This window comes from Mastacembelus armatus, chromosome 7 (assembly GCF_900324485.2).
Source record: "Mastacembelus armatus chromosome 7, fMasArm1.2, whole genome shotgun sequence".
NCBI lineage: Eukaryota > Metazoa > Chordata > Actinopteri > Synbranchiformes > Mastacembelidae > Mastacembelus > Mastacembelus armatus.
In genome coordinates this window covers 22634459-22648833 of record NC_046639.1, presented here as the reverse complement: position 1 = coordinate 22648833, position 14375 = coordinate 22634459, and the positions used below count along the sequence as shown (strand labels likewise).

The 14375-nt window shown below is 38.9% G+C and overlaps 2 protein-coding genes across 5 annotated transcripts in view; one reads left to right on the top strand and one right to left on the bottom strand.

Moving 5' to 3' along the window:
• Positions 1 to 5825, top strand: part of ptpn11b (protein tyrosine phosphatase non-receptor type 11b) — a 31590-nt gene extending 25765 nt beyond the window's left edge. For 3 of the 4 annotated variants that reach the window (XM_026331561.1, XM_026331557.1, XM_026331562.1), the window contains exons 14-16: positions 305 to 405; positions 718 to 838; positions 2651 to 4778. In XM_026331561.1, the coding sequence (XP_026187346.1) occupies positions 305 to 405; positions 718 to 805 (189 nt within the window). In that variant the 3' untranslated portion in view covers positions 806 to 838; positions 2651 to 4778. Of the gene's footprint in view, positions 1 to 304; positions 406 to 717; positions 839 to 2650; positions 4779 to 5667 lie in introns of those variants that run through there. The other variant, XM_026331560.1, reaches the window with a different exon arrangement.
• A 566-nt stretch (positions 5826 to 6391) lies between these two features.
• On the bottom strand, positions 6392 to 12315 carry rnf223 (ring finger protein 223). The gene is made up of 2 exons (XM_026331563.1): positions 11922 to 12315; positions 6392 to 8071 (listed from the first exon to the last, which is right to left on the bottom strand). Exon 2 carries the CDS (start codon positions 7987 to 7989, stop codon positions 7288 to 7290), a length of 702 nt encoding a protein of 233 aa, XP_026187348.1. The 5' UTR covers positions 7990 to 8071; positions 11922 to 12315; the 3' UTR covers positions 6392 to 7287.
• Positions 12316 to 14375: the final 2060 nt, after the last annotated feature.

The window sequence follows — 14375 nt, the reverse complement described above, 5'->3', positions numbered from 1 at the left end:
CTCACACTACAAATCAAAATTTCAGACTGGCTTCCATTACAAAAAATACGTATAAATTATAAATATACAACACTTTTTGACACAGTAATGAAGAATTTAAAATGTGTGACCTCAGTTTGAAGGCCAGTGCTATGTGTTATGTTATGATCACTACAGCGCTGATGCAAACGGCAGTATAACGTCTACTTTCCAAACTGCTGTTCCACTGCTCACTGTGTGGATGCCATCTGGGACAGTTTAAAGTTTAATTCAGGGGTCTTGTCCTCTAAACTGAATCTGCCTGATTCATGTTGACACTTTGCAGAGGAATAAGATGAAGGAGAGGGAATATTCCAATATCAAATATCCCCAGATGACCAACTCAAGGTCCAAAACCAACATGACATCCTCGCGCTCTTCTTCTGTGTAAGTATGACACATGGTGGAGCCATGGGGGAAGTGAAAGTGATCAATATGATGAATAAACATCAGATTCAGATCCATATCAGAAAAATGGCTAAACAGTAAAAAATGTCTCCTGCTGTAGGGAGCAATAATATTACATTTTTGTATCCAGTTAGTGATAAGAAAGAAAAATAATAAATATATCTGGACTATATCATCCCTGTTGGTCCATCATGCTTTCATTCTTTGCCCTGTTTGCAAACAATTAAGGTGTTAAAAGGTTTTAATTAAAGTTGTTAATTTTCTTTGTCAATATTTTACATGTCATGCTAGGATGACAAATGATGATTCATCAAGTGTGTACGAGAACATAAACTTCAGAAGTCCTCAGACGTCTTTTAGCAGTAACACCAGGAGGTAAACCGTCAAGACCTCGACATCTGTCTGCCTCTTTGTAAGTATTTCATTTGAAATGAATGTGGATGTTAAAATAAGGATTTTATTGACTTTGTTAAAGATCTGCATTACAGTGGATTCAATAGACAGTGTGCTGGTATTACCTGTTGGATCCTGTTAGCCCTTAAGTGTAGAATTTGTTGGAAAAATCAAGCTATTATTTAGCTCTAAATGTAAGGTTTTCAAAAAGAATAACTCAATTTACCACTAATATCAGAACTCTTGTTTTTGTTAAAACTTTTCCACTGATGTAAGACAGTTAAGTTACTCTAGTGAGTTAAATTAACTTTCCCTGTGTAAGTAGAAGGGTAATGTTCTCTTATTTTCAAGTTTCAAATTATAGGGTGGCCTGGAGCAGCTGAGCTTCTTTAGAAGAAAACCTGAGCTCCCCTTAAAGCAACAAAAGATTCAATTTAGGTTCAAATTATAATCAACCTCCATTTTCATAGTCACATTCTTTTCGCTCTCATTGTGATTAATAGAGAACCCAGCAGGGTTAAAGGCAGTGAGTGATAACTTTGGTTTGGAGTTATCAGCATAAGACTGTGTGTGTGTGTGTGTGTGTGTGTGTGTGTCTCTGTGTCTCTGTGTCTCTCTCTTTGGTCTGTTTGACGAAGCCTGACTAGAACATGCAAACTCCACAAAGAAAGGCCCCAGTTTCGAATGGTGGTCAATCCTTCTTTGCTGTTTTATTTGCCTCTTCTTTTTTTTTTTTTTTTTTTTTTTTTTTTTTTTTTTAAATCTTCTTTGTGGCCTTTTAAATGTGTAAATAAGAATGTGATTCAATATTTCATTTGCCATGTTAGGTTTTCTTTTAGATGAATGTGGTGGGAAGTACGAGGCAAGTTTACCTAACAGACCATTTATCTGTTAGCTCTCTATTATAGTGACAGCTGACCACGTCTTTATCTGCGTTGGTATATGATCCTCAAGTAACAAACTGGGGTACAGAAAATGCCAGTGATGTGTGTAATATAATTTACTAACGGTGTTAACATTACATTGTTTGTTTAGTAGCAATAACAGATAATAATTACAGCCAAAAGCCTTTTAAACCTCACTAACTATAAGCCTTCTAGGCAGACTGCAGTAAGTTTTTCTGTTGATTGGTCTTTTTAACTACAAACACAAATGGTGATGCTAGTGGCATTACACTAATTAGCAACAATAATTCTGTTCTGTTCTTAACTCTCCCAGTAAGTCAAGGTTTCTGTATGTATTATCAACAACTGTATGGAAATCAGTCCTTATTGATTTTATTACTGACACCTTTTTTTTTTTTTTTTTTCCCCCCTGCAATCACAGGTCAAATTGTCTAATGTGATTAAGGATCAGCAATCACAGTGGTCCCCAGAGTAAAATGTCCCACTGATTATATAACTTTGTTTTAATATAAAGGGGACTCTTTATGAGAAATGCCTGTTTCTGTCAAATGTTATGTCTCAAATCTTTTTCTGGCTTTTTTTGTGTTCTGTTTTTTTGTTTTTTTTTTTTTTGTTTTTTTTAAAACATCACATGAAGAGCTTTTAATAAAGCTGTACAGGGTTTTGACTTTCTCAATCAGTTGTGATTGATTGAAGGCCCTTTCAGTCACTGAACAAAAAAATTTAAATTCCAAGCGCATGTACACACTCCTACTATATGTGCTCTATTTTTCCCTGTTGAGATAACCTTGTAGGTGTAGTGCATGTAGAGTAAATGCTGCTCTTAGGTCCGTATCATGAATTACATCAGATTCAAGTATCCATGATTCAAAGTGACACCGGCCATTAACTCCACTTGTCTGCATGTCTGTTCATGTCTACTTCAGTTTCAGCAGAGGTGTCGCTTTGTCAGCGCCTAAAAATCCCTTGGGGGAGGAGGGAGTGTGGTGCTCTGACTAAACCCTGCATCAGTGGACCCTGCCTGGGCTAAAAGCTGAGTCCTCTCCTGCTGCGATTCTGCTCTCTCTCTCTGTCTGGAGTTAAATCTCACCCTCCATGATGAGGAGGACTCTACAGCATAGCGCCTCTTCTCCCCCCAATTCTCCAGCGTCCAAAACCTCTCCTTGTCTTAACCAGCAAAAGTGCCTTGTCATAGGATGTTTCTAGAATCCTCCACAAACCTGCTGTTAAATCTCTACTGTTACTACTTTCCAGACCCAGGAAACCCCAAATGACATGAGGGAAAAAAAAAACACTTTGTCATTGTATTGATAGGTACGGGACGTGGAAACTGTCCTGGCCTGAAATGAACAGAACTGTATGGGACCCAAGAAGAGGCTAAAGCTAAGCTGTTTGTTCCCATGTTGCCAAGAAATCACTCTTTTTGCTCTGTCTTTTTTCTGTCTTTGCTGGCTGCCATTTAAAGACATTATCATTAATGTTGCTGTTGAGTGATAGTAAGGGCTGTCATATAACCTGCTATAGGAAGGGCAAGCAGTTTTAATTTTGTGTGTAAAAGTGAACCCTATTTATTTTACTTTTTGGTGATTAGACTGATTGTTAGTGTTGTGGTGAGAGCCTTGTATTTAATCTCAAGTCAGTTGTTCTGTTGCTGCAGAATTGGAAGACTTTTTATTTACTTTTTATTGTTACTGGGACAGGCACATTTGTCCTTTCTGTGATCTCAATTTGAGTACAAACTGGGTCCTGAAAGTTGCTTTTTTTTTTTTCTCCCCCCCCCTCTTTCTTTTAATCAGCTTCTTATTTTTTGCTGATGCTGATGATATCATGGTTGTGTAACATGCGAGTTGTCTGTTTTATGTATTTAAGGAGCATAATGAAGGAATAGATGCTTTTTAAACACAGATGTCTAAGCTGCATCCTGAGTATTGACCTTGATTTTGGTTACAGTAGTAATTTGAAGTCCAATGTTAGAGCAGAAACAGGGTGCAGAGCATTCCTGAATGGATTGTTGGAGTTGAGCTTTGGATGACCTCTGCCTCTCAGCTTCATTTGACTGGCTGTCCTTGTTAATCAGCAGGTCTGATGCGGTTCAACATCTGTCTGAGATCGTCACAAGGAGACAAGGGAAAGGGGGCGATTATAGTGGGCCAGATGGCCATCTGCCTGAGATTGAAGAATAGATTTGTCTCCAAAAAGTAATTTAGAAGATGGCCATAATCCAAGCTTGATGGTAGCGGGCCGAGTAAGCTGACGTCATTGATGTGATAAAGAAAGTGGTGGTGCTGCGGAGCACTGAGCCCTCTGCACTGTCTGACAGATTGTTTACTATTTTTAGCTTCTAGGATCAGCACCAAAATATCCTCCTGAAATTCAAGTGCATATAGTTGTTTCTGAAATTTGCCCTGGCTTGTTTAAAATGTAATGACTTAATGGTCCTGAACACCTGCCTCACAGTAGGACTTTGGCATGATAATGTGTGTCCAGTCTACCTTGTTTTTTTTTTTTTTTTTTATTGTAAGGCATCAGATAAACTATGGAGGAGGAGCTGGTGTTGTTGGTGGTTGTGCTTTGACGATTCCTTTCTCCACCAACTAACCAGGTCAAGGACATTTACAGATGGACCTTGTCTTGTTTTCCTTAGTCATAAATCAGACAGTATTTGTATCTTTTACTTGTGACTCTTTAAAAGACTTTATTTAAAATACAGCCAAGAATAATCGCAACGTATTGATGTAATAACATTCATGTATGGCACTGATGAAAACTGTAGGCATTGGACAGTTACTTGTTAAAGTAAGAATGTATCAAGCAGTTGCCGTATCTAGTCAGACAACCCAGTTGTCTTTTGAAAGCACTTATTCCTTTTGTTAAGGTTTCAGTATGTCAGTGGAAGTACCAGTCACAGTACATCAACAGAAACTCTCTCATCCGTTCATAAATATCCAGCAATTGTCAGCTTTGAACTTTTCCTGTTAAAATCTGTCTTCATGTATTTAATGGTTTATAATGGGATTCTTTGTGTGAATAAAAGCTATGTTTTTATAAAATGAATTGTATTGCTGCCCTGTGTCAGTAAAGGCCTACAGTATGTCTGAAATATGCTGCAACACGTGATGTACTTTAGCTGAATTTGAACACTGAGGAGGTTTGAATCCCTCAGATTTTCCCTTTTTTTTCCTTTTCCAGTCTGAACTGTGGTCTGTCTGATGAATGAGAAATAACTTGTGGTTTTCTTTCTGTTTGTTTTGCTTTGTGGATAATTTAGATCTTTTTGTATTTCACTTTGCCTCTCTGGGTCATATTGTTTATGATAAGGTGAAACTTCAATACTTGAAAGTGTGAAACTGCTGGATGTCCATTGGCTGTTGAATAATTTTTGGTAGTGCACTAGATTGTCTTTAGTTTCTTGTGTCAAATTGTATATTTCTAATTGATTGTTTTATTCATTCTTCTATTTTGTATTTTAGCTATTATTATTATTATCATTATCATCACCATCAATTCTGGTTTAATTTCTCTACTGAGAAGTAAACTCCGTGATGATCCATGGAGGTATGCAGTAGTAATGGTATTTTCTTTCTGCTTGCCCTCTTACATTTACTTGAACATGTTAGTATATTTTTGTTATGATTCCTTGTTCCTTTGTTGTTTGCAGAATGCCTGAAGTGAGTTGTGGTATACTGAGTGCCTCCTTATTGTTCAGTCGAGGCGCTTCCCCTTTTTTCTTCTTGCACTGGCTCTGCCTTTTTGCTGTATAGACTGCAACTGCTGATGCAAGGTGCCAGAAATGGCATCAAAGTGGTTTATTATCATATAGTTTAATAAAAATATATGATGGCAATATGTAAAGCTGCACATGATTTTTTTGCTTATTTCTCTTGTTCTGTCTGTGAGTCTGGAGTAAGCTGTTTTTTCTGTTTTGCCTTTGTCCTTGTCTTAGAGAAGCAACAGAGAACACAGGGCAGTGAGATATGAAGCTGTTTTGTGTTGGACCCTGCTGTGGCTCTGCATCTTACCCACTCCAGGTATACTGAATAGACTACATCTTGACCAGGAACATTCCTCAATAGGACCAGTTAACTAATTTAACTACTATTAAGATAACGTGGGAATCGTTTTTTTTTTTGTTTTTTTGTTTTTTTTAAAATCATTTTCACTGATAACGAAAGATCATTTCATAGCTAAAGAGAAAATGATTTTGACGTTAGTGCTGCTTGTTTTGTCTTTTTAACACTAGCTGTATTAACTGTTGAATAATATCAAACGTGCTCTCCACAAAAGTCAACCGGAGAGAAGAAAAAACAACAATAATAAATTAAATAACGCCATAGTAGGCTTCTAGACAATTTTATTATCTTACTGTTTATCATTATTTATTCAGGAAACCCTTTGAGTATTTCTTGACTTAAGCCTGCATTTGTTTAACTGCTATTACAAACAGAACTTCAACACGTTTATTATGGCCATTCCTAAGCAAGTCCTAGAATTTAACCGTCATCCATAACTGTTTCAGGCACTTGTCATGAGGGTGCTACTTGGAAAGTCCCACAGCCTAACTTCCGAGGATGTCATGTGCAAACAAATATTTCATTATTTCCCAGAAACAAAAACATGAACTCGGATATTACGTCACACAGAAACATGAACTCAGATATTCCTGTTAATCTCTTACTTTTTATTACAAATCTGTAAACAAAAACGTATCAAAACAAAAATCATAGCTGTAAAGGTCTGCAGTTTGCACATTGGCATTACATTCATTCTCTTTGGTGATAGTTTATCTACTATAAACTTTGTATTGTCTGTTGTTCTTTAATCAACCAGATATTTGCAAAGCAAAGTTTGTTACATGAATAAATGTAACAAACTTTACTGTTTGACTTGCATTAATTGGTAATCTGATATATAATTGCCTGATGAACTGCGGACACCTACAACAAAGTTCCTTGTTATGAGCTACTCTCCCAGGTGTCTGAATATGACAAATTCCATCAAGCAGTTGGACCAAATCCTCTCCAATTTTTAACTACAGGTGTTGATTAAAGTGCAAAATATGACGTCACCACCTTTCACTTTTGGATGTTTGTATCAGTATTTTACAGCCTGTGTGAACAGTTTAATAATGCTAGTAAGTTCTGTTGACAAGGATATAGTTCAGCTTTGTAGGGTTAAAACTGCTATGTGTGAAATTTGAATAGAATTTAAAAATGCTAAACGATTGAAGTGATCCTGATTGGCATTATAACACAAAACTGCATCTGCTGTTGCTTTCAGTTCTTCCATCTGAGTGGCCCATGATGGGGTCTGCTACATGACTGGTATTAAACAACCACTGGGCACCACTCAAGTCTGACATTGAAAAGAAATGGCATATAGCGGCTTTAACATTTTTAGTTGTGTTGAATGTTAAAAATCTGAGACGTCACAGCTGCTTGTAGCAATAACCAAGTGCACTGAAGGGCAATTATGAAAATTGAATAGAAAATTGTGAATCATTAATAATGTTCTGTTATATACATTATTATGTACTGTTACAGAATAGTCCAATTATTCATGAAGTTTACTGTCTTGGGCGAACAGTGAATGGGCTGAGAGTACTGGTGGTGGTAGTGGGGACAGGTGATCGGATACAGCGCATGTTTCCAGTGCTGAATACACACTGTAATGGCCACAGCATAACAACAAGAAGCAGCATTATGAGCACAGTGAAGAGCACTATCCTCTTCCAGTTTGACAGATGGTCCAGCATGCCAAAAGTCCGGGGACGTGTCTGAATCGGAGTTTCCACTGTCTTGCTGGCTCCAATGTCAATACAGATGCAGAAGGCTGTTGGGCTGTCAGGGGCACTCAGGTTGGCGTTGTGTCTTGAGCTTTTGTAGCACAGCTTCTCCCCCTCCAGCCACACCGGCTCCTCCTGCTGCTGGTGGCTGGGAAGCTTGCACAGGACCTCACGACTGGTGGCCAGGGCTGGGGGCCCTTCCTCGGGCAATGTGGTGGGGTGGCGGCAGAAGGGGCAGGAGAGGTGTGTGCTGCCACCATTGCCATCCTGGTCGCCCAGCGAGACTGCCATGAGGCGAGAGAGGCACTCCAGGCAGAAGGTGTGGGTGCATTCCAGCTGCTTAGGTGTTTTGAAGATATTGTCATAGGTGTTGTAGCAGATGGAGCACTCTGGCTGGCCGATAACTGACACCTTCTTTTGAGTCTCTCCAGTTGTGTCCTGGGGACCGACCTGCATGTGCCAGATCTGTGTAATCTGTTCCATCTTTATAAATGAGCCTTCTTTCTCCTTTGTCCAATCTACCTTGGACACTGCTGTTTTTCCTCTTCTTGGTTTTCTGGTTTATCTTAAAACATAAATGAAAAATATGGATTACTTTTGATATTTAAGCTTGTATCATGAAAACCTGCAAACCATGCACAACTATAATCGCAATAAGTTAACAAGATTTCAGTGAATCAGGACGCTTTTTATACAAAATGTTGAATTTTGAACTATTTTTACCCTCACCCAGAGCACACACAGTATTAAAAAACTCACAGGGTTTTGGTCAATGAGTAATTCAATCACAGGGGTAATGAAAGTGTGTCGAACATGTTGAATGATGTAGTTCAGTTTAGTTACATGCAAGCACATGACCAGAAAGGACAGACCGCCCTTATATGCATGGGCAGTTCTGCAAGTAGTTTGCCAGTGTTATGTTTTTGATACATGCAGTGCTCTTAAAGGAACACACACGCTCACAACCAACCTGATGTGTGTTTTATTTTAATCAGGACTTGTGCCCTGTCTAAGAAAACCAATTAGATATGTTTACTGACCAAGAGGTGTTAATGCCTGCTCCAGACTTGGGCATAGAAGAAATCATAGTATACAGTAAACTTTGACGAACTCAATAGAGTAACTGCTGGTGAAGGACACAAGATTGTGTTTCTGCTCTCTTGCCCTTAACTGCTTTATCTTATAAAGCAGTATAAGTAGTGGAAGTGCAGATTCTGTGTTATCTTTAATTTTAGATAATTACCAGGCTACCCAGAGGTTGTAACCCAAGTGCCTTCTTAGCTACTATTTTAAGCTGTTGGTATTGGCTGTTGCTGGTAGCATTTTTAGCTCATACTGCTGCAAACATGTTATTATAATGTACAATAACTGAAAAGACAAATCAATATGTGTATAGTCCTGTAAAGACATGAGTTTAAAAAATTCCTGGGGTCATTTGTATGAAAAGGTAGGCAGCACAATGTTCAAACATACAGCAGCGGGTGCAGGAAGTCCTTGGGTTCTTCTTGCATTGAGCAGCTACAGTACAGTGCAGGTCGCTATCAGGGATAAACACAGGCAGTTTTGCTAATGTGTCTTTTTCAGCAAGTGTGTTCAAATCTCTATAGCAGAAACCACAGAGCAGGAACTGTACCCGGTTGGGAGTCAGCTGGACCAGGTTTGGACTCTGTGCTTTGAGGACCAAGTTACTCTGTTGAGTCTGGTCTCATTTTTTAGGGTGAGGAGACTGTTACAGTGGTGGTGTGGTTTAGGTGTTAAAGGACACTAATGTGAAGGAGACTGTGTTTGTGTGATGAGGTGAAAGAGCACAGGTGCTTTCTTCTCTGTGCCCTCAGGGCTAGTCCTGCCCCAGTACTTGGACCGACACAAAGTCCCTGCTTGTTCTCCTTCTAATCGCTCCATCTACCCTTGAAATTCCTGCATTGTCAACTCGCTCTCTTTAGCTTTACTAAATTCTGACATGCTTTAGTGCAATGACAACTGATCCTTCTGTACATCTTACGTACATATGTCTTATCAGCTGACTCTGACTCGATTTCCTTATTGCTCAAACTGAAATTCTATTATCAGGTGTAGTCGTTTGACTTAACTTCCTGTACCAAAGTGTAACCAGATATAATCTGAGTCATGATGATGTGCTGTTTCACGGCTAACTGAAAATTTCCGGGGTGTCTTCACTCGCATATTTTGACAATATGGAGCTGAAGTTTTTAGAAATGACCTAACAAACAGACACTAGATCAGTAAGTAATAATGAAATGATAAATATTCAGACTTTGAGACTTGGGTGGTTCGTTTGTTCTAATCAAGTAATTTGTATGTGCACAAACATCCTGAAAGGTCTATCTTTGCTTTTGGCTTGCTACCACTGTGCCATCATATTATCATTTGGTCTATTGACGTACTAATATTATTGACACATGTTAATTCACACCTTTTAAAGGTTCATCTTAGGTTAATGAGTATATGGTTTTCATAATTTACAGATCACAGGACTCATTCTTAAGGACCACTATTTTCCTGAAATAGTGTACAGTCCTGTTCTCAGATCAGTACAAAAATGTCTGTGTGGAGCCAAAAAACACCAATGTATGGCCGAGGAAAACTGCATAAGAACTGCTTGCCCTGTCACTAGCTTTATGCCTACAGTAATGTAAACTATAACATCTTTATAAGGAGAAAATGTTTTCTAAAGCCTCAGGTTGTAGTACAACTACAACTAACTGAGCACTGACCAACAACAGAGTTTCACATTCTCAGAAGCCAATGATGTGAAAGGCGTTTTGGCATAAGCCTCAGGCTGCACTTTGTTGTACCATTAATGATTCCTCAAACAGTGTTCAGGCTAGAGCTTGGTGTTGTCTTCAACAGGAGTTGCTCAGCTCATAGTCGAGTGTAGTCTTTTCATATATATACAGTAGTGCACATCAGACAGACCCAATACATTTACAGAATCGTTGTTTGACCTTTGTTTTACAGTGGAATAATAAACCCAGCAAGATTAAATTTCAACCTGTCAGGTCTAACAAAACCCACAACTGCAACAACAGTGTTTGATGCCACCTCTATGACATCTAAATGTGCCCTGTTGATCTGCTTTTCTAATGATTTGGTCTCAACTTTTTATGTGTAGCCCAACTTCTATATTAGGTAGAGGTTTGCAGCTCTAAGTCCACTGGCTGCTCATAAGGAATCTGACTAAATTCCTCTTGGTCTTATTTTACAAAGATGTTTTTACACAGTGTTTCACATATATGAAATATGACTGCACTGAGTGCAGTGAGTCAGTGATTGGTGAAATATGTTGCTTAGTTTTCAGAAAATTACCGGGTAGTCTAAATGTGAGACTTCATTGGTAGTGAAGGGACATTTGCTGTTGTGTAAACAGAATCTGGGTGTAAATTGAGTTTGACGCTTTACTTAAAAGTGCGACTATGTAAGTTTGCAGGAAGGAATCCACTGCTACAGCTTTATTTGCTGTGGTATGAGCAGTAGCAAATGTTAGCATACATCACCAAACAAAGAGATACAATAAAGAGCACATGGAAGCCTTTAAAAATGTCCAAAGTCCAGGCAGAGAAATAGAAATTCATAGAGCTTTGGAGCAATTAAGTCATATACTGTGCTATAGTCCAATATTAATCAGTTGTTGTTGAATCTGAAATATCAGAACATGGAGGAGAGCTCTTTATTGTCTCTGTAATTTATTGTCTGAGGTACATTTCTCACCTTGTCCTACTGACCCAAATAAGAACAACAAATTGCTGTTTTAAGCATCACCTGACATTGTGTAGGTTGTTTTTAGCCCTTATGTTTTGTTCCTTTTGTGCCTGGGTCAACTTTGTAAATCCTCATATTTATATTTAGCTCAACTGTCACCCACAATGCTGTATTACCAGTTCAGTCTGAAAGTAAATGAAATTGGATCTACTGGCTGTTTGAGCTAGGGGGTGGAGGTCAGGCTGTTGCAAACAGTTCAGCTGAAGGAGACTGCACATGTGTAAACTACAGACAATGCAGGTAGCAGTGTGCAGGTACTTGAGAATCCTACCGAAACCTTTTCATGAAATGCGACCACTGACTGGTGCAGCTGCCACTGCAGGTTTCTCATCTATTATGTGATGGGTGTAACCCATCTCCATGCTCACATTTAAAGTTTTTGCAACTGAGTTTAGAAATCAAAATAAAGGAAAAGTCCCAGATATTACATTCCCTCAGTCTGTAGGCTTTTTGCCACCTATGTATGTTGGATTTAGGGAGAATATCTTAAATACCAGTGCTATAGTTATTAAAAGTGTCTATACCTCAAAGAAAATGCTTCAATGAAAACAAACGTTGTGTTAAAATCAGTAAAATTCTTGTGTTATAACAATAGTAAGCCACAAAGTAGTACAAAAAGCTGTGGTTCAGTTTACCTGTTAGCTGAAGAAGATGTCAGATGATCCTCCCTTGATCTCAGGGCCTGACTCAGCTTACTCCCTTTGCACTCAAAAGTACATTTTTCTTAAGTCAAATTCCAGACTGGCTTCTGAGACTCCAGCAGGGAGTTAAATTGCTCTGCCCAGGCTGAGGTCCTCCTCTTCACAGCTCGGCATACTCCGCTGAAGCTACAGGTGTCTGTGTGTTTGTGTGTAAATGGGTGTGTGCTCCGAGGCTGAGTAATAGTTTGCTGTGTCAGTGTCAGCTCTGGGTCCTCCTTTCTCAGTGTCTGTTGGCCGGTATCAACTGCCCTGCTCTGCCAACTCCCTTTTTAGCACTTTATGCAAATCGATTCAGACAGTGTCTCGGCCTTGAGGTGGTGTCAGGGGAGGGAGGAGGAGGAGGGAGGAGGAGGGAGGTGGAAGAAGCCTCGCCTCCCCCTCCATGCCTCTTTCTATGTTGATAGCTTTCTTGTTTTTCTCCTCACCTTTTTCTGCCTGTCTTCCCTGTGTCCTGCCTAAAACACACATAAAATGCAAATACTTGTCACTTCTAGCCCAATATCCAAACACACACTGTATAATAAGTCCTTCACATAACAGCTGGATGTCCTTTCTTCTCAACAGTATACTTTGTCTGCACCTGTCTTCCCCTCAGAATGATGAAATGAGACAGAAGCTGGACATTGAATACAAAAGACAAACAAACCACATAGGTTTCTGTTCAGCTAGTATGTTTAACCCGCAAAACATATAAAGGATTTGTTTCCATTTAGTCAGTGATAAGGTAACAGGTGGCGACACAGACTATCTTCCCACTGGGGAATTCTATGTGACTAGCTCTGGGTCCTTACTGCAAAGCTGTATTGCTGGTCAGCATGACACATTAGTCCTGGTCAGGCAGCTCCCAGAGCTCTGATCTGAGGTTTTACATTTCTAATGCAGATTGTGTATTTTGACAATTTTCTCAGGATTTTTTTTATCAGGCAAATTGTTTAATGATGACAAAAATTATGTGAAGTTTGCTCTTAACCAGATACGATCACCATTAAGCAGAAAAGAGCATAGACAGATTAGAAAGGAGCTTTTTCTTTAGCTTGACATTTCTGCTACTTTCGTAAACATTCATTCAATATTTTCTTCAGGAAGTAAACATGAAAATAACAAATGTTCAACAGGAAGAGGCTCTTACTAGGAAAACTTGAAGGATGGGAGTTTTTATGTTTGTTTTTATTTGATAACTCACTTTATTTTATGGTAATGAGTAATGGCTCTGGGGCATTAGCAGTGACGTGTCTGCAATAACAGCTGCCTAACTGACTTGGTTATTTAGTAACCCAAACACAAATACTGCTGTATCATATCAGCAATGTAATTTGTTGGTTGAGTTGTGAGTGCTTTGAGGAAAGAGAAGGCAACAATCAAAAGCTGTTTTATTCCCCCTGCCTGGAATCCATGACCGTGGCTTCATAATAAACATGGCCAGGATGTAGTGGTTGTCGTGGTAAAGGCAGTAAACTACAGTAAATTATATTGCAGATAGAGGGTTGGGTGGAGCTGCAGCTGACGGTGTGGAGGGACACACGTGAGAAGGGAAGTTATGTGTGCACGTTGGCTGTAAAATGACCCAGCCTGACATTTACTGAAACCCTAGAGCAAAGATAATATTTTCAACCACTGTCACCAAGCCACCAAGGGCATAATGTGTGCACTTGTTTTGGTTTTTTTTTAGTTTTCACGTAAAACATACAATGTTATGTCTGGACTGGCTGTGTGCGCGCACTGGCTTAGTGATATTGGCCTTGTGGGTACTGTAACAGATAATTCTGATATGATGCTCTTTGACTATCAGCACCATTCTGGCTGTCAATGGAAAACCTGAGAGGATCAGATAATGAAGAGTACATGCATTTTGATTTTTTTTATTATATACGTATGTATACTTTTTGTTTAATGCTAATTAGTTAGTCAAAATATGCTAAACTAATGTGATGTAAATTGTAAGCATCAGCATGATAACATTGTCTGAGAGCATGTATTAGTCACAAAACACCACTGTGCCTTGGCACATTGTCACAGAGCTGCTTGTTATTTATCACCTCAGGTTTGAGCTGAGAGCTAGTAATGTTTCAAAATGGTCTGAAGAATGAAAACACAAGCTATTGTAATGTTTTTGATTATTTATTTATTTATTTTTTATTGTGCAATGTGGGGTGGTCTGGAGCAGAACTTTCTGGTCAGTCGAACTTTGTTGTCAGAGGATCAATGTTTTTATGACTCCTTAAAACTAACCTGAGTGCCCTTCCAACTTCCACTTTCATCCTTATGAGTTGAACTACTTTGACTAGTTTTTCATATTTAGGGTAAGTTTGGGGCATTTGTGACTTTATGTGACAAAACACACTAGAGAATCTGAAATGTGAGGGAAAGAAAGTGGTGGATGACGAGCAG

Bases quoted from the DNA above. Each gene is read 5' to 3' on its own strand.
- rnf223 (XM_026331563.1), bottom strand. From the start codon at position 7,989: ATGGAACAGATTACACAGATCTGGCACATGCAGGTCGGTCCCCAGGAC.